At 49.2% G+C, this 24,391-nt stretch overlaps 1 protein-coding gene and 1 pseudogene across 7 annotated transcripts in view; one reads left to right on the forward strand and one right to left on the reverse strand.

Moving 5' to 3' along the window:
* Clec16a (C-type lectin domain containing 16A) overlaps positions 1–24,391 on the forward strand; it is a 215,872-nt gene that overhangs the window by 82,028 nt on the left and 109,453 nt on the right. For 4 of the 7 annotated variants that reach the window (XM_028872896.2, XM_028872890.2, XM_028872893.2 and 1 more), the window contains 7 exons: positions 7,132–7,254; positions 11,102–11,211; positions 11,857–11,901; positions 14,388–14,438; positions 17,443–17,571; positions 20,432–20,467; positions 23,857–23,977. In XM_028872896.2, the coding sequence (XP_028728729.1) occupies positions 7,132–7,254; positions 11,102–11,211; positions 11,857–11,901; positions 14,388–14,438; positions 17,443–17,571; positions 20,432–20,467; positions 23,857–23,977 (615 nt within the window). The remainder of the gene's footprint in view (positions 1–7,131; positions 7,255–11,101; positions 11,212–11,856; positions 11,902–14,387; positions 14,439–17,442; positions 17,572–20,431; positions 20,468–23,856; positions 23,978–24,391) is intronic. The other 3 variants (XM_028872892.2, XM_028872894.2, XM_028872895.2) reach the window with 1 other exon arrangement.
* Positions 19,464–20,302, reverse strand: LOC114695554 (annotated as a pseudogene).

Consider the following 24,391-nt stretch of genomic DNA (forward strand, 5'->3'; position numbering starts at 1 on the left):
CCACAGGGAGGTAAGAGCCTGCTTACAGGAGTCAGGGATGACTTCCTGAGGATTCTTGGACCGTGGGTGTTGTTGGTTGTTTTTGCTGTTTTGGGAGGCCCACCATCCAGCTCCCAAATAAATCACATGGAAACCTATTTTTAATTATAAATACCTGGCCTTAGCTTGGCTTGTTTCTTGCCAGCTTTCCTTAACTTATCCCTTCTACCTTTTGCCTCTTGATTTTTCCCATTCTCTTACTTCTGTAAATCTTACTCTTATTCCATGGCTTGCTGTGTAGCTGGGTGGCTGGCCCCTGGAGTCTTCCTCCTTCTCTGGCTATTTCTTTCTTGCTCCTCCCAGATTTCTCTTTCTGTTAATTCTTTCTGCCTGGCAGCCCTACCTATCCTTTCTCCTGCTTTGCTTTGACCGTTCAGCTCTTTATTAGACCATCAGGTGTTTTAGACAGGCACAGTAACACAGCTTCACAGAGTTAAACAAATGCAACATAAACAAAAATAACACCGCTTAAAAAAATATTCCCCAACACATGGGTTCAAAGAAGTGTCCAAAAGGAAAACTGGCAAAGGGCAGAACCACAGGGTGCATAGAGCCTGGGACAGGTCTGTGATGGTCACATGTACACTAGTGTAGGGAAACAGCATGCTAAGTAAGCCAGATGCTTCAAGGGGCCGGAAGGCTGGAGCTGTCCTAGGAGGAAGTACAGTGGCCCTGAGCCGTGTTCTTGTGAGCTGTGGTGGCTATAGAAAGACAGTTGAACCAGGAAGTTTCATACCTACTCTACTTCCCTCAGGATGGATTCTAGTAGTCCAGCCCAAAGACATAAGCCATAATGGGAGACGTGGATAAGGTAAGGATTGGTGAAACCTAGCACACGCCTTGTGCAAGGCACTGCTGAATGAACTGGGACAAGTCTGACTAGTCATATCCAAGTGAACAAGAAGAGGAGTTAAGATGATGGGGAGGGAGGATGGGAGTGAGAGGTTGGAGCACCGAGTGGTGGAGGGAAAGCCAGGTCACCCGCCAGAGCAGCTGGGGAGGACAGAGCAGAAAGGACCACGGAGTTAGCTCTGTAAGGATGAAGCAGACTGCTTCAGGTCAAGGGCCTGCAGGGAAGAAGTGCATACGTATTTGAGGAGCAGGGCCTCCTAGTGAGGCCTAGTGAGGCTGGCCAGGGAGCCATGCAAAGAGATTTCAGGTTTATCCCAAATATCGTGGGAAACCCCTAGAGAACTGAGAAGTAGAAAAATGTCCTCAGGCTGGAAAGGTGCCTTTGGCTGTTAAGAGCACTGACTGTTCTTTCAGAGGACCCAGGTTTGAATCCCAGCACCCACATGGTGGCTCACAACCATCTGTTAACTATGTGTGTAGTGCACAGACATACATGCAGGCAAAACACACATACATATAAAATAAGTAATTTAAAAAACAAAAAAAAGAATATCCTCAGATGCAAGTTTGCAGAGGAGCCTCCGGCTGCTGGGTAGAGAGCAGGGTGGGGAGCGCACTGCCAGAGAGAAGCTGAGCACCTCACTGGGGAGCAGTGGAGACAGATGAGCCAGAAGATCTGTCACAGGCTCAGGAATCGGAGTTGAAGGTGAAGGGTGCAGTCCAGCAGGAGGATGAGCCACTGGTGACTCCTACAATTGGCTGAAGTCCCTGTGCTAATGGTCAGTCACTAAGGGAAGACGGGAGAGGCTGGGAACGAGGCCTTCCTTTTGATGTGGATGGGAGAGATCTGGGTGATGACCGAATTCCTGACTCCTGTTTCTCTGTGACAAAGAATGTTCAAAACCAGTGGAATGGGGCATTTATGCAGGCAAACTAAAGAAAAATGGGAAAAGCTCAAGTGTGACGCCGAGACCAGGTCTTTGGGGAAGTCACTGGTGGAGGAGCCCTGCACCTGCTCTGCCAGCCTGTCCACTGAGCACAGCCTTTGGGGCTTTGAATGGTGGCTGTTGGGTTGGCTGGCTCTCTGGTTATTACACTTGATTCCAGCTTCTCTTTTCCATATCCTTTCCCCTGAAGCAGGCCCTGTACAAGATACTCTCTTCTTAGTAGATATTTTTTCCCTTATAAGACAATTTCAGCCTAAAAGCCTTGTTAATAGAAACCAAATGTGAGCTCAGGCCTTCCAGTAAACCTTAATAGATGAGATACTGCACTGAACCGAGCAGCCCACAGTGGGAAGGCTTGCCTGACGAGGAAGGCGGTGTCATGATTCAGCTGGCCACATAATGAATTCTGGTTAGTATCTGCGCTTTTGGTCAAGTCTGAGCGGAGGCTGTGCGTTGAGCAGCTCTATTCCTACACCTCTTCAGTTCACTCATTGTCCTCCCCAGGCCCCACTGTTTACCCAGGAGGCACTTGGGCTTTGGGACTTGTTTTGTTTTGTTGAGAAGTTCCTGGAACACCACTAGAGGTATGGGAATGCCGAAAAGTAGGTGGCAAGGCTCTGGGGATGAGAAGCAGCAAACAACAACAGACAGCAGCAGCTGACACAAGCCCAGCACAGGAGGCACAATGGAGACTGACCTGACATCTGCTTAGCTCTCAGAGCGTGGGCAATGCCTGCAGGTACAGCCAGAGAACCCTTGGCCACAAGAAGCAGAAAACTGTCTTCAGTCAGGTCTCTACTCCTACCTTTATGTCACTTTGCTAAGTGTGTCTTCCACCCTTGACATGATTGTGCACTGCAGCTAAGAAGGAAGAATCTAGAAATCAGAGTTGGGAGGGAGGTTTCGTCACTAGTTGCAGTGTGGAACCATGCCATCCTTTCTCTTCTGGGTTCTTTGAATTAGTTCACTGGAAGTGACGCACTCCGCACCTGTGTGGACTCTTTGGACCAGGCTAAGCTGTGACCTTGAGTCCCTCTACCCCCACTCCATCCTGACCATGGGCAGGAAGGGAATGAGGAAGCACATGGCCTGCTGGGAGGCAGATCTCAATGGGCTGTGTGCTGCATGTGACAGTATCTTTGGAAACTGTCTCAGGGCACTTGAGACTTGAGCACATAGGACAATCTATTCTTCCAGAGGCTTACTTCAGACAGTTGAAAATGACTGGCAAATACGCTGTCATGTGTTTGCCACAGAACCTGCCTTCTGTAACTGAAAACCACAGTGCATGCGTGTCACATCTGTTGCCATCTTACCTTTTACATACATGTCCCTGTCATGTTGTAACATTGACAAAAACAGTGAAAGGGAAGAAGGATTGACTTGGGTCATGTTTTAGAAGGGATGCAGTCCCTTGTGACTGGACCATGAAACAGCGAGTCACATGGTAAACTCAGTCCGGAAGCAGAGGGACACATTCGAGGAGGGTCTTCCTCCTCTGTGAAGCCTCCATGGAAGCACCCTCCAGACACACCCACATCTTGTCTCCTTTGGAATTCCAAACCTAGTGAAGCAGACTGAAGGTGAACCATCATAGTCCTTATTTCTTCACCACTGTCAGGCAGTATTTTCTTTCAGTCAGGTAGTTACAAAACCCAAAGCAAGTGCTTCTCTACACACTCACTTCCAAAGAATGCTGGTAGTGATGATGCACTGCTTGTCACAAAAACGCAAAAATAAATCCAGGCTTCTGTCTCGTGGCCTGTGCTTGAATTGTCCTCAGCTCACCAGCTGCTCAGGACCTTGTCTCCTCCAGCTGCTCCTGGGATAACTTTTTCTTCTATCCAGTTGTCATACTGTAGAACTTTTTTGTTTCTTTGCTTGTGTTTTTGTTTTTGTTTTGTTTGTAGTGGGCCAGATTTGATTAAAAGTGATCTGGCAAGTGATTCAGCAAGTGAAGGTACTTGCTGTCAAGCTTGACAACCTAAATTTGATGGTCAAGGGACCTACATAGTAGAGGGAGAGAACCAACTTTCATAGACTGTCCTCTCCCCACCATACCTATGCCCCCATAAATAAATACAATTGCAATTTTTAAATAATAAAATGAGTTAATTCAGTGAGTATGGTGGCACATAACTGTAATCCCTACTATGCTCAGGAAGGTGTAGAGAGTTGTAGGTCAGCCTGAGGGTACATGTGAAGTCCTTTTCAAAAATAAAAAAGTTAACTCCATTAAGATCTAGTCCAGGGGACTTTGTGTTGAGAACACTGCTGAAGAGCATTACACACATACTTGGGGCAGGTAGAGGGAAGGACTGACGAGTGAGGATCTTGTGAAATCTTGTGAAATGGGACAGAAAGGCAGAAGATGGAGTTGGCTCTGGGTTTTTTGTAACCTCTGTGGCCTTGGGCAGGCTTCTTTGAGCTCATGTTCTGAAGACTTACTTTTTTATTCATTGTTTTTCCTGTGCAGGCACTAGAGGAATGTCTTTACAATAAGATCCTACCCTTCCTCCAGAAAATACCATCTTTCCCTATAGAATTTGAGCTTTTGATTGGTTGGACATGGTGACTGTTCCTGAGCCCTGGAATGCACAGCCCTTGAATATGGCTTTCTTAGTGAGCTCCCCATGTGAGTGGTGCCACCACCCCTCCCTAACTCGATCTCATATACCTCTGGAGTCATCTAAAGGTGGTGCCACTGTGCTTCCAACTTGCTCTATGACCTTGAAAAACCATGGAGAATCACATTGAACCTCAATCTCGTCACCAAAGGCAGGGGGCTCAACCTGCTCTGTGGCCCAGAGTGAGGGATTCGGGGCTCAAAGTGACTTAAGGGATTTCTTTCTGTCTCCAGAAGATTTTGCTCCAGATTCCTTCATGTTCCAGAAAGTCTAAGGAAAGCTAGAGCAATCTCAGGAAAGAAGCAAAGGGCCTCCCTGTGGAAATGCTTGCCTACATTCGGGGAACTCCGCTTCCTGGCTTGTTACTGTCCTCTGAACTGGAGGAGCTGGTGGTACGGTGCACGTGCAGGTGTGCTGGGGGGAGGAGCAGCTCGACTGCTGCTCAGAGCAACAGAGCAGCGGCCCTGCCCCGTGTGCCCACCCTCAAGTGGAGGGGGCAACAGAGCAGCGGCCCTGCCCTGTGTGCCCATCCTCAAGTGGAGGGGGGCAACAGAGCAGCGGCCCTGCCCTGTGTGCCCACCCTCAAGTGGAGGGGGCAACAGAGCAGCGGCCCTGCCCTGTGTACCCACCCTCAAGTGGAGGGGGGCAACAGAGCAGCGGCCCTGCCCCGTGTACCCACCCTCAAGTGGAGGGGGCAACAGAGCAGCGGCCCTGCCCTGTGTGCCCATCCTCAAGTGGAGGGGGGCAACAGAGCAGCGGCCCTGCCCTGTGTGCCCACCCTCAAGTGGAGGGGGCAACAGAGCAGCGGCCCTGCCCTGTGTACCCACCCTCAAGTGGAGGGGGCAACAGAGCAGCGGCCCTGCCCTGTGTGCCCATCCTCAAGTGGAGGGGGCAACAGAGCAGTGGCCCTGCCCTGTGTGCCCACCCTCAAGTGGAAGGAGAAGAGGTGTTGGGGCAGGATTGATACCTCTAGGAAAGTAAAGGCCAAAAAGATTGAGTTGCCATTTTTGCCACATAAGCCAGAGTTCTTCCAAGTCAGACACTTGGCATCAAGATGCAGAATCTACAAGTTCAGCTTCAAAGCCACTCTGTGGGTGTGAGAGTCTTACACAACAACCCTCAGGCCAAGTCATTTCAACAAAGCAGAGCACTGCTTTATGGCATCTGTGCTGTGTACCCAGCAGGGATTCCTTGGGAACTCCTCTGTGCCACCTCCACTGTTTTGTCAAAATTTGAGATGAAGCCCCACCTGGTACTCAAGAGACCCTATTTCAAGAGTTCTGAGAAGTGCCACCTCCCCCAACTAGAATAACAGGAAAAGCTATGCTTCAAGGCATAAACAGTGCACAGGGGTCTCCATGCTTGGGTCAAGCACTATGTTTATTTCTGCAAGTATTTCTCAAGCACTGTGTCAGATGAGAGGATAGGAGTTAGCAGAGCCCTGCCTCAGGCCTGGACCATTGTAGCAGCACTGGCAAGTCTTCCTGCCATCCCGGTTCCTGGCACTTTTTTAGGAAAAATAACATCATGGCCTGTGGCTACAGACTTGCCCATTCCCTTTCCTTATCCACCCTCCACCCTGCCCTTTCTTTTGTCTTTTATTAAATACTATTCATTTCCCCTGAGGAAAAAAATAATTCCTTTGTGTCTTACTGATAGATTCACTTTATGAGTTTTATTATTTGTGCACCTGCCTAGGCTAAAGGTTTTAATTTAGCCTCTCTCCACTGATCTCCTCAGGGACAGGACTGGCATCTGCCCTACTCAGCCCAGAATCTGCTGCCAACATGCGTCAGGCATTCCACTCAACTCTGAGTTCACCAGTGAGAGCTTAAGGCTGTGGTTGTTGGAGCCTCATATGTCTCATCTCTGATGCTCTGGGTCTGTGTGGCTACAGGGGTAGGAAGTGCCCAGTATGGGACTGCCCTTATGTGAGCACACAAATATGGTAGAGAACAGCAATGAGTTACTCTGTGGGAAAGCTATTCCTTGTTGGCTTCTGCTTCGTCTATCAGAGGTGACACCACTGGCACCTGCTAAGTGCCTGCCAGCCCTTGTTTCTAATAGAGAAAGAACAGGCCTCGGGCCACAGTGAGTTCAGTCAACAGTCATTGGCTAGAATGTGAGAACACTGTTCCATCTGGCTTTCACAGTTACTTTAATTCTCACAGCAAGTTGATACCCCATTCACAAATAGCAATAGAGAATATATGTTTGTATGGTTGTGTGTGTGTGTATGTGTGTGTGTGTACATGTTTGGAGGCTAGAAGACAACCCTGGGTGTTCCTTAGGCACCATCCCCCTGTTTTTTGTGACCAGGTCTCCTGCTGGCCTGGAGCTCACCGATTGGGCTAGGCTATCTGGCCAGTGAGCCCCCAGGGTCTCCCCAGTGCTAGAGCTGCAGTATGTGCCACATACCATACATGGCTTCTGGGGACTGAACTTGGGCACTTTACCAGCAGCCATCTCCCCACCACCAGAAAATGTATGTATGTGTCTGTGCATGTTCAGTGTGTACAGAACCCAGACAGAAGCTATACGAAGGCAGTGACTAGGCCTGACTTCACAGAGGAGGAATCTAGGCTGACAGTGAGGACTCTGCCTCCAAAAAGTCTTTAGGAAGAAGACTGACTGCAACGGCCACTTTTGTTCTTTCTCCATTGCAGGCATGGATCCTGAAAAACTAGAGCGAATCCAGCTCCCAGTGCCAAGTGCAGCTGAGAAAACCACCTACAACCATCTGCTGGCTGAGAGACTCATCAGAATCATGAATAATGCCGCCCAACCAGGTACTCCTAGCTGAGGAGTATTAGAGGGACTAGATCCCTAGCCAGGCACTGTGAGCCCTAGGTTCTGGATCTGGAAAAACCCCAGCACTTTCTTTTGCCGCTAACCACCAACCAGCATCTGCTGTCTGTTTCTCTCTGGGGCTGTCCCCACCCTGGTTGTAGTCACCTCTCTTTCTCCTGATGCACCAGCCTTTCTCTTGCTGCTCTTGTCACAGCTGGGACCCTCCTCTAGTAAGCCCAATACTGTAGAAGGAACGAGGCTAAGAATCTGAGTGAGGGCAGCAGGTTTGTGCCCAGTGTCTCCAGTGGTTTGACCCAGCACCCATCTGCAGCCAGATGACTAAGGCAGTGATAGGAGTGGAGTGAAGCTCTGGGCAAGGCTTTCCCAGCTGGGGTCTTTTTCCTCCAGGATGTATGTGGCATTGGCTGCAGACATTTTGAGCTTAATAACTAAGAATGTTCCTAGCCTCCAGTTGGTAAAAGTCTAGGGCACTGCTAAATATCTCAGGTGCACAGGACCTGTATAGCACAGAGGTATTTGGCCTGGAATGTCAACAGTTGCATGGCAAGTCCTCTGCAGAAACAGGAGAAAGGTTAACAGAATGAGTGAATGCATGGGAGACAATCTGGCCACCTGCTTGTCCAGGGAGGAGGAGTGTGGTCAGAGCAGCCTGTTGTAGTAAGCCTGGATCAGGTCGACCAGAGTTGGTCAAGCAGTGACTGGAGTCGTGTGTAGCTGTGCTAGCAAGTGGGAGAAGGACCTGGAAAGCCAGGTCAGTGACCGACCTCACAGTGACAACAGGTAGCATAGCAGTTATCCACAGAACAGGTGCTTTCTGATTGCATCCTACGTACCAGCTAAGAGCCACAGCTGATGGTCTTCAATCATCCCAGAAGCTATAGACTAGAGATGGGGGTCTTCCACTCAGAGAAGAGGTCAGGACAAGGCCAGCACTGGGCCCGATATACATGGTCTGTAAAGGTCTAGATGAAGACAAAGGGGTGTCAGGGATTGAGCCCTTGAGACAACTGCTCCTGTCTAGAAGTGGCAATGGAGAAGAGATAGCTCAGGACCCTGAGCCAGGAGAAAAGGGACACAGGGTGTGACTCGGGACATTGGGTACTCATTGGGGTCAGTTATTGCCGAGAGCTCCATTTAAAGGAGGCAGGGCCTTTTCTGAGGCTGGGGTCAGGGTCAAACTTTGCCAGGGACCAGTGGGAGCCACATGGGTCAGGGCATTGAGAGAGCTGTGCTGTGGCCAAGGATAGGGTCAACTGTGGCTGGAACTTGGGAAGGCAGGAGCTTGCTGGCCAGCAGAGGGCGTAAGACTGCTCTGGATAGGCACATAGATCTCAGAGTAAAGAGGGGATGGAAGGTCTGGAGTGGGTGGGGTTGGGGCTGCCTAAGTGAGCAGGGACCAACCTCCCCTAGGCTTTACCATGCTAAGCAATACCTACTTTACTACTATATATAACTAAGCACAAATTTTTCTTCTCATCTATTTCAACCTCACCTACAGGGCATTAGCAAAAGGGTTGGTGTCTGGGGTATGTCCCTGGTGTGTCCCAGCTTGGGCTCCAGTGTCTTAGACCTCAGGGACAAGGCCCAGAGATGTACTGCTCCCTCTTTCTTGTTCTACACCTCCACCTTTCCTTAGGAACAAAGCGCAAAGACCCATGGGACAGCTGCTTAACAGGAGTCGGCCTGTTAAGTGTGGCTGTCTTCCCTAGGAGGAAAGAGATGGCTTCCAGTAGCGGGTAGTACCTTTCCAACCAGAAAGAAACATAGAGTCCTGAAAACATTATTTGAGACCCTGGCCTCAGCTGTGCCCAAAACCAGTGCATCCCCATCCCCCATTACCCTAACAGATTTTATAAGTCAGCGTTGTGTTTATGTTTGCTTGTCTGTCAGTTTCTGCTTATCTAGTGTAAGCTAGTCTTGGTTGGGTTTCTGCTAACTGTGGCCAAGTGTGCATGAGCTTCATGCTGTGCTGGCCTGCTAGCATCTAGACCTGGAGCCTGGTGCTATGTGAACACCCCCAGGAGGAAATCTCTACCAACACCCAGCGTGCTCAAGCCACATGGGAGGGATGCTTTAGGAAGACTGACAGCGTCAGCGAGGGAATGGAGGTGGCCAATGCTGGTTCTCACCCTGTCCATTTAGGCCCCACCAGTGTTCCTGTCCTCCGCACACCCCAGAACATGGAGAGCCTGTGCCCAGCATTTCTGGCACACTGTAAAATAGCCTCACTGGCTCTACTGGGCCCCTTTGCCTATTGGCACCTGATCCCTTTGAGCAGGGCTGCGAGCACCTGGGGCACACAAGCTTGGGTGGTAAATGAAAATGTGAAATAAAAGGAGCAGGACTTTTATTTCCTGACTACTCCTAAAGCACAGAGAAGATTTTTATTGTAGATATAAGGGAGAAAGCAGCAGAGGGGAGGCTGAACATGGCCAGCAAACTAAACCAGACCATAGGAGGAGAGAAGGGGAGGGAGAGCAAGAGAGGAGCCGCTGACCAAGAGAGGTGGCCTGGGCCAAGAGACTAGCTTAGCTAAAATGGCTGAGTTATATAGGGATCGGGCTGGGGGAGGAAGGTGGAAGCTGTCCTGGGAGGGAGAGGTTTAGGTAGGGGAGGGATGAGGAGTGCTGAGTGGGAATTGTCCTGGGTTTGAGACCAATCAAACAGGTAGTATGTTCCTTCTGGAAGGGAGAGAAGACCCAGCTCCACTAAGTCACGTGACCCAGAGAGGGCTGCTGGTTTTGTGCCTGTATGAACAGGCACAGCCGCACACAGCCGCACACAGCCGCCTGCCTTCTCCCACCTTCTCAGCTGATGAAGGAAGGGACTTGAGGACAGATGGAAGCTGAAAGACTTGACAGGGAGTGTTGACTTGTGACTTAGTGGGAAGAGGGTGGACATGAGAGCCCTTGGGCAAGACTGTCTGTCGGGTGATGATCACCCTCAAAGAAGGAGAGCAAGAGCCTGTGTCTGAGGTGGGCACTGGGATCAGTGGTACTGGGCTGACCTCTTGTGTCTGAGGTGGGCACTGGGCTCTGGGGTACTGAGATGACCTCTGTGTCTGGGGTGGGCACTGGCCTCTGGGGTACTGGGCTGACCTCTTGTGTCTGAGGTGGGCACTGGGCTCTGGGGTACTGAGATGACCTCTGTGTCTGGGGTGGGCACTGGGCTCTGGGGTACTGAGATGACCTCTGTGTCTGGGGTGGGCACTGGCCTCTGGGGTACTGGGCTGACCTCTTGTGTCTGAGGTGGGCACTGGGCTCTGGGGTACTGAGATGACCTCTGTGTCTGGGGTGGGCACTGGCCTCTGGGGTACTGAGATGACCTCTGTGTCTGGGGTGGGCACTGGCCTCTGGGGTACTGGGCTGACCTCTGTGTCTGGGGTGGGCACTGGGCTCTGGGGTACTGAGATGACCTCTGTGTCTGGGATGGGCACTGGCCTCTGGGGTACTGGGCTGACCTCTTGTGTCTGAGGTGGGCACTGGGCTCTGGGGTACTGAGATGACCTCTGTGTCTGGGGTGGGCACTGGCCTCTGGGGTACTGAGATGACCTCTGTGTCTGGGGTGGGCACTGGCCTCTGGGGTACTGGGCTGACCTCTTGTGTCTGAGGTGGGCACTGGGCTCTGGGGTACTGAGATGACCTCTGTGTCTGGGGTGGGCACTGGGCTCTGGGGTACTGGGCTGACCTCTTGTGTCTGAGGTGGGCACTGGGCTCTGGGGTACTGAGATGACCTCTGTGTCTGGGGTGGGCACTGGCCTCTGGGGTACTGAGATGACCTCTGTGTCTGGGGTGGGCACTGGGCTGACCCTGGTGTGCTCTGCAGATGGCAAGATTCGTTTAGCCACACTGGAGCTGAGCTGCCTGCTCCTGAAGCAGCAAGTACTGACCAGCTCTGGCTGCATCATCAAGGATGTGCATCTGGCCTGTCTGGAGGTGAGTCCATGCCTTTGCCTTCCCTTCCTGTGCTGTCCCTCAGCTGAAGAAGTCAATCAGGAGGCTGCTGGCACTGCCTGTTCCACAGCATCCCTAGCATAGCTCAGAGAAGCTGGGCCTAAGACACCTGTGACCCCACCCCAAGGTCCTACTCCAGCCCACATGTCCAAAGGTGCCTTCCAGACCACATTCTTTCATTGCAGTAGCTTCTTTTGGAATAATCTGCTTCTGGATTAGCTCTGGGAGTTTTCAAATGTTCCTTTTGTGTGACAAAGATTTTATACATAACTACCTACAGTGTTGGGTGTTTTGGTGTGTGTGTGTGTGTGTGTGTGTGTGTGTCTGCTAAAATAACACATTTACTAGGTTCTCAGTATCTTTTATCATTTTTTTTGTTCCCCTTCATGATTTTTAGAAAATGTAGGAAATGCAGAGGTGAAAAAGAACAGTTGAGGGTTTTTCCTTTGGATGTGTCTGTTCTGATCCACTCCTACACATATATAATTACACACTGGTGAAATAACTTTGTGGTTTATTAAAGTGAAGACATAGCTGTATTCAATAACCTATTTTTCTGTGTAATTGAGTCACCCACCATTTCACCTCAGATCTGCGTCCCTCACATCTTCCTTCTTTTTTTTACAGGGTGCAAGAGAAGAGAGTGTCCACCTTGTACGGCATTTCTATAAGGTACTTAGCAGCACAGGTGGACAGCAGCATGGGGTATTTCTCACGGAGTATAGAATGGTGGGGTCTAGTCCTATACGAAATCTTCAGAGTGTGTGTGTGTGTGTGTGCATGTGCATGTGCGTGCATGTATAAGTATGTGCATTCTAAGGTGTGCAGACAGGTTAGAAGAGAACTTTGAGGAGTGGAATCTGGGGATCACACTTGGGTCATCAGGTTTTCCTGCTGAGCCGTTTTGTCAGCCCTCCAGTTTCTTTCTTATACTTGTGAATATTGAGCACACATACTGAATTCTGTAGTCTCCAGAGCTGTGGTCTCTAAACTATTGGCTATAGTATTAAGGCAACTCCACGTAATTAAAAGGGAGGTTTATTTTGTGGGGTAACTTACTAGTAAAGGGATAGGTTACGGGATCCGGGAAAGGTGTAGCACAGTCCAGCAGTGTTCTCTGGAAAACTCTGCTCAGTCTACCTCCAGCGTCCAGGATCCAGGAACCAAGAGAGCCAGCACATCCGGATCTCGGGTCTTCAGGGCTCCTGTCTTAGCCCCACCTTGTAGGCGTGACAGTTACCCAAGCCTCAATGGGGGTAGTACTTCAGGTCAAAGCTGGAACAGCTACCCACTACACTAAACTTTTTGTGCTTTCTTATAAGAACAATACAATTTTTGAGGACTTACTACTAGTTTATGGCAATCAATTACTTGTGAATTACTGTAATTTATGAGATGTATGCGTATGACAAAGTCGTATATTTGTGAGCTATGTATCCTAATACATAGAAAAGTACTATGAATCACTCATGATTTTATCAATTATATACATGTGTAATGTCTATAAACATGCATGCTAAGAAGTCTCATGCAGGCATATGAAAAACTATCTTGAGTTTAGTGAGATGACCTTTAGGATCTGAAGGACTTAGAGACATTTATCTTTAGGTTCCAAGTGATTGCTTTAAGATATCCAGTTTGAACAGTTTTGTTTGGGTTTGTTTAGCTCGGACCTTAAGGCATGTTTTAGTATAGTTGGGCTGCCATGAGAAAACACTGTCAGCAGTAGTTATCCCAGAAACTACGACGTCCATGATTAAGGCAGATTAGGTGTGTAGTGAGGGCCCACATGGAGGATGAGTTTGGGGTGACTGATGTTCAGCTGTAGTGGGTTCATCCACATGGCTAGTCGTCTTAGTCACCCTAATGAGCTCATCTTTTGATCTCTGTAAATCCTGGTCCTGCTCCCCCTGAACAAAGCTCAGAGCTCCTGCTAAGGGAAGTAGCAGTACCACCTCGCTTCCCACTGCCCGCACTTGAAGTGCTGTAGCTTTGCCCACCGCCTGCTGCCCTTGTTCTTGACTGAGCTGAAGCCCAGTCCTGTAATCTAGGACTCTGCCTTGCCAGGACCAGGTGACCTATAATCCAACTGTAGTTGTAGACATGCCCAAAGGGGCACCACTGTGGGCCACCACACCCTGGGCAGGAAATCCCAGCTGCCCTTCAGAGAACCACACTAGGCCTTTAAGCAAGAACATGCCCCTCTAGTCAGCCCAGAAGAAAGAAGAAACCTGGGGCTGCCCTAGTCCTCTTTGGGCCTCTTCCCAATAGAACTGCTCTTAGTCTGTCTACCCCTTGAAAGCAGTGAGCTTGTCAACACAGAAAGACACAGTGTAGCCATTTCCCAGACTCTGCCTCCTGGTCCCAAACAGAAGAAACACTGCATTTGCATTTTATTCCCAGCCCAGAGAGGCAGGATGGTTCTGACTTCATGAGGCAGAACAGTGGCCGCACTGACATCTCCCAAGCCCCGACTGATTGTCAGGCTCTGTGGCCATCCTTTTTCTGTGCATTATTTTACCTTCACAGTGAGTGGCCTGATGGACATGGGCTCCAGCCTATTCTTTTCCGGCACATAACACCTTTGCCATCTCATTCTTAGAGTGAGTCAGGAGGTGCTGGATTTTTCCAAGGTGGAGTCCTGGGCAGTCATTGCCCCTAGCAACCAAACCTCAAGACTTTCCTCAAAAACAAATGAAGCAAGCAATATTATTATCTTAGTGCTAAGTATTGGTAGTTATGCCCTTCCCCCTAGGCATGAATGGGCCTTGCATGTCTACCTCGGTGGCTTAATCAGCATTCCCTACTTTTCCAACCATTCTGGAGAAGTAAATGATGTTAAGCACTTGAAATATTAACTTGTCTATGTTTTAATTATGTATTATGTTATTTTTTGTTGTGCTCTAATTAACTGTTCTGACAGAAGAACTCTAATTCAGTGTGCTTTCAAAGAAGAGGAAAATATTGAGCAGTGCAGTTTGATATTTGATACTCATCTGCGCATGTGTGCTCACGTTCACATGTGTATTTTACTTTCTGGTGATTTACAAGAACTTGTAATGAGAAACAGATGGCCTCAAAAGTCAAGCACAGCGTTTGCAATGCTGTGTGTATGGGGTAGGAATAAGCTTCTCTTTCCTCTCTTCTTCTCTTTGCAGGGAGAAGAGATTTTTTTGGACATGTTTGAGGATGAGTACAGGAGCATGACAGTAAGTACACGGTCAGAACATATGGAGGGTAGTGTGTCCCTTTGTGCCCGCCAAACTCACAGAGGGCTCTGCCCCATCCGGGTCTTTCTGATCTAGTGGCAAGGACTGGGAATAAGGTAAATTTGATTGCCACCACCACTAAAACTTCAGATGATATTCATTCCGATGCCCTTGCAGTGTCTGCTTTTATTGCTTCCTAACAGGGAGCCCTAGTGCAGTTACTTAGGTTCTGAGCCTGGCTGTTGGTCATCTGTGCAGTGGGGCCCACACCTCTGAGTTGCCCCAGCCAGATGTGAAATACCCAGCAGCAGTCCTCATACTAGGCCCACATGAAAAAGTACGAATATTCACTTCCCCCCTGCTTCCTGGTTTTGCTTGTTGTACTCCAGTGTTTATGGCATGTCTTAACACTGTTTAACATTCCCCAGAAATACTAAAGTGACACACCCTGAGCCCTGCGACAGATGTCAGTCCTTAGCCGGTCCTTAGGGTCAGGCCCTGAGTGCTGCTGCTTCAGTGCTGCAGGAGGTAACAGCACTGTGTCTGAAAGGTAGTCAGGGGCACTGTGTATCAGTGTATCAAAGAGAGGTGTCCTTTTATTAAAGACTGACTCCTGCTAGGGTGGAGAGCATGTTGTATGTATTAAATCTGACACAAAACACAGTTCTCACCTTAAAGAGAATAAGAGAGAGTTTATCTTCGAGCCAAATATAAGTGACTATGTCCAATACTCAGGTTGCCCCAAACCTGTGTGACAAGGAACTGATTTCATGTAGTGACAAAACAAAACAAAATCCGAAGTCTAAGTGCTTTTCAAATGCATCAATGGGAACATCAGGTGGCGGGTTCCAGCAAAGTGGGGGAAGTCTCCACCATAGGTCTCAGCTGCTGTCTAGTGACAGCTGAGCTTTGAGGTGAGCGGAAGCTAATGGTAGTTAGATTAACACATCCCAGAAAGTCACCTGGTAGTCACAAGGGTGTGTGGTCAGACAGAGGTGAGCAAGGAACAGCTATGAAGAAAGCTAAAGATAAATGACTCTAAACCTACAACATTCCAATTCTCCATAGCCAAGAAGCTCTAAGCAGTCTGCCATGCAGAGTGTGCAACAATGAATTGCTCTTTCAAAAAAATGGGTTTGCTCTCTTTTTCTCTCTGTCTCTGTCTGTCTCTGTCTCTCTGTCTCTGTCTCTCGTCTCTCTCTTCCTCCTCCCTCCCTCCCTCTCTCTCTCTCTCTCTCTCTCTCTCTCTCTCTCTCTCTCTCTCTCTCTCTTTCTCTCTCACTTCCCCACCAACCCTGGGAACTTCAATCCAGAATCTTTACCTATGGAAAGAGCTGTTGCCATTGTCTCCTCTGTGCAGACGAGGAAAATAGGAGTCAGAGGCAGCCTGCTAATGGCAGAGCCAGGCTTTCATGGTGGAGTTCTCTCTGCTGCTCCTCTAGAGCAGTAAGCATGGGGGGAGGTGCCCCTGCAGGCCATGCCTTTCCCTGGAGCATGGACGGCAGACTGTGGCGATGACACTTTCTATTTTGTTTGTCTCTCTACATCCACAGAATCAGCTCCAAGTAGCACTCGATAAATAGATGATAAGTGAGCTTTTTCATGGACATAACTCACCAAAGCATGAAGTGATGGGGACATTTATAATGATCCTAAGTGTTTAAAGTGTCAGAAAGAAAAAGGCAGGCACACAGCTAAGTGGCTCCCTGGCTTCCAAGCCTGTCTCCAGGGCTCCAGCAGCAGAGCCCTCACCACATCTTTATCACCGCCCCCCTGAGGCATCAACGGAGCCTTTTCAAGGTCATACCTCCTTGTGACATATGGGTTGCCGTGACTGTGCCTGGACCTTATTGGCCTACATAGACTGTCCTGCTTAGGGCAGCTCAGACTTTTCCCCTTCAGACCAGCAGTTCCAGGTGGGAACTGCTCTCCATAGATATCATCTTTCCCTCCTCGAGTGCAGACTCCCCTTCCCGAGTGTGATCCTCCACAGTACTCTTTTCAGCCTGGAAATGTAAAGTCTACATGTTATTAGTGATTTGGAAAAGTCAGGACTCTGAAGTCCCTGTGATGTCTGCTTTTATTGCTTCCTAACTCCATGACCTTGGACAGGTTACTTACATTTTGAGCCTGGCTGTTGGTCATCCGTGCCATGGGGCCTACACTTGTGAGTTGCCCCAGCCAGATGTGAAATACCCACAACAGTCCTCATGCTAGGCCCATAAGCAAAACCTCTGTTCTCCCTCATCCCACCCCACAGGAAGCTTCCTGAAGTTTGCTTATTTTATTCTAGTGTTTATGGTGGGTTCAGCTACACAATCCTTGACATTTTCCCCAGAAATACTAAGGTGGCACACCCCAGGCCCTGCGACTGAAGTCAGTCCTCAACTGCCCCTAGGAAATTGGCCTCTGAGCTCACTTAAGTGAAGTTGTCCTGAGTGCTGCTCTTGGACTGCAGGAGGCAGGCGGAAATGAGGCCTCCAAGTTTGACTCTTACATCCCTTAGCAACCCAGGTTGATTGCTAAAGGGAGAGTGGGCCCTGAGACTCATCGCTGTCCCCCACCCTCATGGCAGAGTGGAAGGAATTGCCTGGAGAGGTTCTGGCATTGTAGGAGCAGTTACAGCCAATGGGTACTGTGAAAAGGCCCTGCTGGAAAGCTAGCACTAAGAGCAGCCTGGAGTGGGAACATGGCTCTGCCATCCTGCTCTGAAATCCAGGGATTTGGAGGAGAGTTCAGGCCTCTAGAAGACAGTGTTTAATGTGTCCTACAAAGGAAGGCAGGCAACCAGCACTATGTGGCCATAGGGAAGATTGTGTAGCTGAACCCACGACCCTCTGGCATACATGAAGGGAAAAGCCTCAAGTTGGAAAATGGAAAAAGCCTGTCACTCATCTGGCAGACTAGAAGCATGGTCTCAGTCTACACTCAGATCTGACACTCACTTGTGGTACGGGTACAGGTAGGCTCTTCTCTGAGGCTTCCTGTGCTTTGTCTCTCCTAGATAAAGCCCATGAATGTGGAATATCTCATGATGGATGCTTCTATCCTCCTGCCCCCAACGGGCACCCCACTGACTGGTATTGATTTTGTGAAGCGGCTGCCATGTGGTGATGTGGAGAAGACGAGGAGGGTGAGTGTGATCTTGCCTCTCCTGGGCCATAGAGAAAGGGTCTCTAGGTCAGTTAAAGCCTGCCTCCAATATATGCTTAGTCACCTATATAGACTGCCACCTCACACACACCTACGACCATACATGGCTTTCCATGTACTACCATACATGGCTTTCCATGTACTACCATACATGGCTTTCCAGAGCCTGTTGCCCTTGGAAATTGGAGCTTGGGATTCTTTGGCAACTGGCACCTCTGTGGGCAGCTGTCAGACCACCTGCACCAGGGCAGAGTGCAGCCAAAACCCTGAATGGAAGCCAGGCCCAGTTTCTTTTAAGCATGGGGGAGCAGAGCCTAGAACACCCAGTACAGAGGAGATGGGTATGAACCTCGACTCCGGGCAGTACACTAGCAAGGTATCTGGTAATGAGAGGTGATGCTGGCCAGGAGTCGGGCGAGCACGTGTGCAGAGCCAAGTTCTCAGAAGCAGCAGAGGTGATCCCCTTATCAGCACTTTTTTCTGAGGTGGCCACTCTAGGAAGCAGCCTCAGTCAGGCTCTTCACAGTATTTTATCTCCTGCGTAAGATCTCGGTTTCTTTCTTAGAAAGCAATGCTGCCTTTTCCTAGAAAATCCTTCCCTGGAGATGTAACTATGAATAGATAATTTAGAGGCATGCATGACAGCTCCCCAGCTGACTACCACATCTTCTTCCTTGGTCTGCTTGTGGCCAGAGAAGCAGAGGGGTTTCACTTCAGGATTTCAGAAAGCACATAAAGTGGTGTGTGCCCCAGACAAGAAGCCTCCTTCACCTTGCTGGCACTTTTAACCACGTGCTCAGGGGCAACAGAGGAAGTGGGGACCTTGTATCTTCAAGCAACGCACATTCCCAGTCCCCTGAGCAAACCACAGACGCCTGCAAGTTGTCCTCTGACCTCCACATGTGCACACAATACAAATACTTTTTTTTTTTTTTTTTTTTTAGTGTAAGACCCAAAAATACCAAAAGTGCCCCTGAGTCATGCCAGCCATGTTGAAACAAAAGTCATCAGAGTTCTTGGGGGTCCAGGGAGAATGAGTGAACTGGAACTTGGGATTTGGGCTATCCCCATTCCTGTAGAGGCGGTTGGAAGAAGTGGCTAAGAAAGAATACATGAGTCAGGCCCACAGAGGTTAAGCCCTGTTCTGTGTGACCTTAGGAGCATTACTTAGCCTCCCTGAGCCTGAAGTTCCACCTACATTCTCCTCAACTTTTACCTGAGGTAGCTGGCAGTATGGCTGTGGAGTTCCTGGCAGATAATAAACACCGAAAGGACATGGGGGCACAGTGGTGGAGTATGCTGGTGTCTTAGATGAGCAAGAGGAGTTTACTCACAGACTCTGCTAAACTTAGTGCAGAGGAAAAGATCCAGCAGTGGGCTCTGGAAAATATTAAAATCTGAATTGAAGCACCAGCCATCTTCATAGGCTGTCTGGGAAGCCAGTGCAAAACAGAGGTCCTTGTGCTGGGGTTTTGTTTTTGGTTCTAGGGATGGAACCAGGGTGTGGACATGCTCAGCAAGTGTTCTGCCTTTCCCCAATTTGGTTTCGAGACAGTGTCTCATTGGGAAGTCCAGTCTGGCTTCAAATTTGTGATCCTGCTACCTCAGCTTCCCAGATATCTGCGATTATAGATGTGTCCCCACTTCTGTTTCCACGTTCCCTGTAAAGGACAGCAGTTTTTGTGTTTGTCACTGTTGACTTCCAGGAAGTGGTTTACTTTGCTCCATTCTTTGGCTATGTGTTACACTTTAAAGAAAACTCAGCCAATCTCAGCGTTTTGAAAGGAAGGAGAATTGTCCCCCTGATGTCAACACTCGAGAGGCTTTGCTTCCCTCCCATCTCTGCCTCCAGACTCCTCTTTCGGTGGCACAGGTGTCCTTGTCCCACTCTTACTCGCTCGCCTCTCCTCTCGTGTGTCAGTTCCCCTGTTGTGATAGTGGGCTTGTTGTTGCTGTTGTTCTGTTAAGACTGTTTAATAGGCAATTTTTATTTGATGTATTGGAAGTCCTGTATTGTAAAGATAATCCTTTTGTCTGATGGCAAACAGCAACCACAGTAATCATTCTGGGCCTCCACACTGGATAAATTCCATTTCTTCTTGAGACATAGTTTTCCTTCTGCATTTCTGAGGTAATGTTTTTATTATCACTGCAGTGTCTGGTGGCCTTGGATGCATCAGCAAATCTGGAGATGTATTTCCTTTAGAAGACTGTGAAATTATAGATGAGTGGGAGGGTAGTCCACCAGATCCCATAGCTTCAGAGGCATTAAGGATTGTCTCTTCTGTCAGGGAACCTTATTAATGGAGCGTATGGCTTCACTGCCTGCATGACCCTGCTGGCAGAAGCCATCTTGCTGCCCTTCCTGACCCCTGCCTGAGCAGGAGCAGCTTCCAGGGCACAGGCGAGCCACAGAGGTATCGGGGCGTGGGCTGTGATAGTGTTTTTGAAGCTCTGGCTGTGCTTCCCAGAGCCTCTTGCATGCTACCAGTGATGTCACCCCCAGCCCACAAAGGAGGATTTTTTTTTTCTTTAATTTGTAGACACGGTCTCTTGTAGCTCGGGCTGGCCTTGAGCTCACTTTATAGCCAAGGATAACCTTGAACTCCTAATTCTCCTTCCTCTACAGCCCAAGGGCAGGGCATGTGCCACCACACCTGTCTGACAGTTTTATAAGTGACTTCTTAGGACTTCCCATAGACTTCTGCCATAGTTCCCATAAGTATTTTCCCGTTAGTCAGAGTTTGGAGTGCTTCCACTATATTTCACTCTTTTTCAGCTAAACTGTAAGAGCTACTTCATGAACACAATGTTTTCTTTCTTTTGAATTATTTCTTTAGGAGAAGTTCCCAGAAGCAGAATTTCTGGTTCAAAGGGTATGGATATTTTTTGTACATCTCTAACATCACCACCTAGCTTTCCCTCTAGGTTGGGCCCACATCAAACTGCTTCAATCCTGTTTTCAGGATGACTGACTTTCACAGCTGTTTCTGCTCCCTGGTGGGCTTCTAACCTGAATGGCTGTCACCTAACCCCAGCAGCTTGCAAATGTGCCAAGGAAACTGGCAGAGGTGGACTGAGTACTTGTCCCAGGGCCAGCCCAAGGCTCAGACTATCACTTGTACCATGGTGCACCCTCACTGGGGACTCACCATGCACCCCTCCCCAGAGCTCTAGCCTCGGGGAATTCCTGTGTTCTTTCAGCCCCAGTTAGAGATGAGATCCTTCTGACCCCAGACCTTCCCCTCCAAAGCCTTTGAATGGCCTGGTTCTCCAGATACCGAAAATGACTAAGGTTAGCTTCCAGACTCATGGGAGCTAAGAAATGGAAGTTTCTTCTTCACATTAGAGCTCAGTCAACTGCCTTCCCTTTTGAAATTTGATCTTCTGCCTTCCAGGATCTGAAACAATAATCGTTTCTTATTCCTTTTGGTTGTGGCTTTAAAATTGTGTATCTTGATTTAGCAAAGAAAAGAAGATAAAAATCTGGGTACCAAGTCCTGAATCTTTTGAAGGCTAAGGAATGTGGTCCGAAGAACACGGGCTTTGGAGCTTCCCTGGGCAGCCAGCCTAACAGCCCTGGGGCTCTAGTTTCTCTGTCAGATTGGAGCCACATAGGGTCATTAAGAGGCTCAAATGATAGGCTGGGCTTGGTACTGCATACCTTTAATCCCAATACTCAGGAGACGGAGGCAGACGAATCTCTGTGAGTTCAAGGCCAGCCTGGCCTACAGAGTGAGTTCCAAGACAGCCAGGGTTACACAGAGAAATCTTGTCTCAAAAAAAAAAAAATCCCGAATGAGATCATGCCTATGGCCCCACACGGTGCTCAATGGCTGTGAGTGGTAAGAGGGAGCTACTGATATCTCCAGGGTGGTGGCATGAAGTAGCCATGGCGCAGGATAACATGCCTGTCAGCCCTTCCAGTGACCTACGGAGCCCACTTTTGCAATGAGGAACACCCTGCCCTGTAGGACTCACCTCTTTCTGTTCTTGGACATGGGCTACATTTATATGTGGCTTTTCTCTTGGAAGTTGCCATTTGAAATGGTATTTTATATGGTAAATATTCTGTTTTATATTTTAAATCACTATTTTTTATTTGTATTCCTGGGAATATCTTCCATTCAATATTTGTAGAGCAAAAGCAAATGTTTTATCAAAAGGGCCTACATTAAGAACCAAATTCCCAGCTCCTGGATTCCTTGGAAAGATTCCGTCTTCCAAGGGATAGGCTACAGAAAGCAGCATGTGTTTCTATTTTCCCAACTCAGCCATGGCCCCGCTGGGAGTCTTGCCATCAGCACTGAAAGGAATGTACTTGGCATAGTCATAAGTCTTGGCTGTGATGGGACATGGCTGAAGCAGACTCTTTTCTTTCTTTCTCCTCATCCCTAAATTGTGACTGCTTACTTGAGACCTCATGCTGTGAGATAATCCCAGTGACACCCCTCCCCACTGCCCATCTTACTGCTGGCTGCTCTGGGCTGGCACAGGGATTGGATTTCCTGGTGTACGAGGCTGTGTCGTGTGTGCCTGACATTACAGAGGCACAGCTCAACCTCCTAGCAGCTGTGTGGGCCAAGCTCACTCTGCCCTCTCAGCAGCCATTCTTGCTTCTGTGGTCTTAAATTTATAATACAAAAACCCTTAAGCCCCAGCACATAGTAGGTGCTTACTAGACAGGAGCGCTAGATTTTTAGGAGAATCATACCTCTGTTTCTTCCAGTTGGTGCAGCTGTCTCTATGAAGACTAGACTTTTAAAAGATTAGACATTCAGGTCAGGTCCTCATGCCACCCCACCATCACAGTGGGAAAGCTGCCTTTGTCCTGCACTCTGCTCTACTCAGGCTGTGTTCCTTCAGATGAAACCAGGGCTGTGGAGTACTCTTGCAGTTTCTTCCCGAGGAGCCTGCTCCAAGTCAGGATCAGGGCTTTAGTAGCTACTCAAAGATACTTATTACCTGGGCCACCAGGATGCAGTGCCCCTCCAGCCCCTTGAAGGCAAGAATTTGTCCTCTCTCCTTTCTTGAAAGTTCCCCCTGAATAAAAGGTGTCTTCCCTCCATTTAAGGCAGGACTGTCACCATCTTTACCACAAACAAGAATTCATCTGTGTGAAGCCACAGTGCTTTGCCCTGATCCTCCTCTATGTAGGTAGTGGTATCCATCAAGGGGCCGGGTGGCACCTCTTTCTGCAGGCCTGTGCTGGCTGTGCCCTCCAACCTTGTCTCAGGGCTGTGCCATAGCCAGAGAGTTAGGGATTACTGTGTCTTATTCACCACAGTGGGGTAGAGGGCAATGCTGACCTTGTCTGTGTGCCTCTGGAGCTGTCCTAGTGGGGCCCACCATTCCATGTCAGGGAGAGACCTGGAGGGGGGCGTACCTTGACCTGTGGCTTGCCCTGTGCTTCTGGACTCTCTGGTTGGTGGCTGGCAAGCTTGATTCTTGGGCTGAGGGCTGCTTCTGCACAGATGTCACTGGCAGCTGGTGACGTGGCCTTTTCTCTGCTCTCAGGACATGCCTGGTGGACGTACTGGATGCTGACAGACCCCTTTTCCATGGGCCAGGGATGCTTGTGCTAACAAACTGTCTCTGCCCCTGAGATGAGCTGGGAAAGCCTGAGGGGCCCCGAGGACATTGCTGTCCATTTGGCCAGGTATCAGGCCTCACCTGTCTCTATCACACTCCTCCTCCTAAGGCCCAGGCCCAAGAGGTGGAAGACTTAGGATGGGAGTTGGACTTTCAGTGAGTCTAGCCAGATCAAAAAGTTCCATGCATGTTACTCTCTTATCGTGTGCCCACATGTACAGATAGGCCTGGCACACATGCTGGTGATTTCTGTCGGCCAGCCCCCCTGGCTCACGGAGGAGCAGGTTGGAGCCCTTCCGGGAAGTGCCGTCTCGGGCAGCACTGCTCACCTCCCTGAGTCTTAGCTGTTTGCTGGCTGTGGAACAGACAAGCTAGCAGGCAGGAGGTGTGTGTTCAAGGTGTGTCACCTGACCCTTGGGGACAGGTCCTGGCAAATGACAGGTGCCCAGTGAAGTGACCTTAGTCTACATCTGTTATGGACTGAAGCAGGCTACTCCCCCAGCCTGAAGTATCTCTTACTGTGACAGCTCTAGGCCACTGTGCTTCAAGGCTGGCCTGTGTTTTGTCCCCTCCTTCCTTTCTATGAACCAAGAGTGATAAAATGCCTTCATGCAGGGCGCCTCTCCAAAACACCCCTGAAACTCCACTCTCCTCTGCTCTCTGCTCTATCTAGGCCATCCGAGTATTCTTCATGCTGCGGTCCCTGTCACTGCAGCTGCGTGGGGAACCGGAGACCCAGTTGCCACTGACTCGGGAGGAGGACCTGATCAAAACAGATGATGTCTTGGATTTGAGTGAGTTGGCCATCTTGGCTTGTACCAGGGGACGCAGGCACTGCTCTGTTGAGTCCCCTGTTGCAGGGGTGGGAGTGTACACAGCATCCAGTCTGAACTGCTCTTGACCCAGGCCCATGCTGAAGGGTCAGTGCTGGACAGTAGGAGGTCCAGTGAGAGTGGGCCCTCATTGACAGGAGGAGAACAGCACTGGCCTTGCTGGTATTGTGCATTAAAGGGTTTCTGTCTGAGTCCAGTGGAAAAAGGGGTCTCTTGATGCCAAAAGAAAGCCCATAAAAAACAAACTATCAAAATGAAAAGACACAACAACCCCCAAAACAAGTCACCAGTGTTTAGGTAAGAATGAGAGCTTTGCAAATCAGAAAGACATGTGCTCAGCCTATAACCTTGAACTGTATTGACCATTGTCTTAGT

This window comes from Peromyscus leucopus, chromosome 8b, assembly GCF_004664715.2.
Source record: "Peromyscus leucopus breed LL Stock chromosome 8b, UCI_PerLeu_2.1, whole genome shotgun sequence".
NCBI classification, from domain to species: Eukaryota; Metazoa; Chordata; class Mammalia; order Rodentia; family Cricetidae; genus Peromyscus; species Peromyscus leucopus.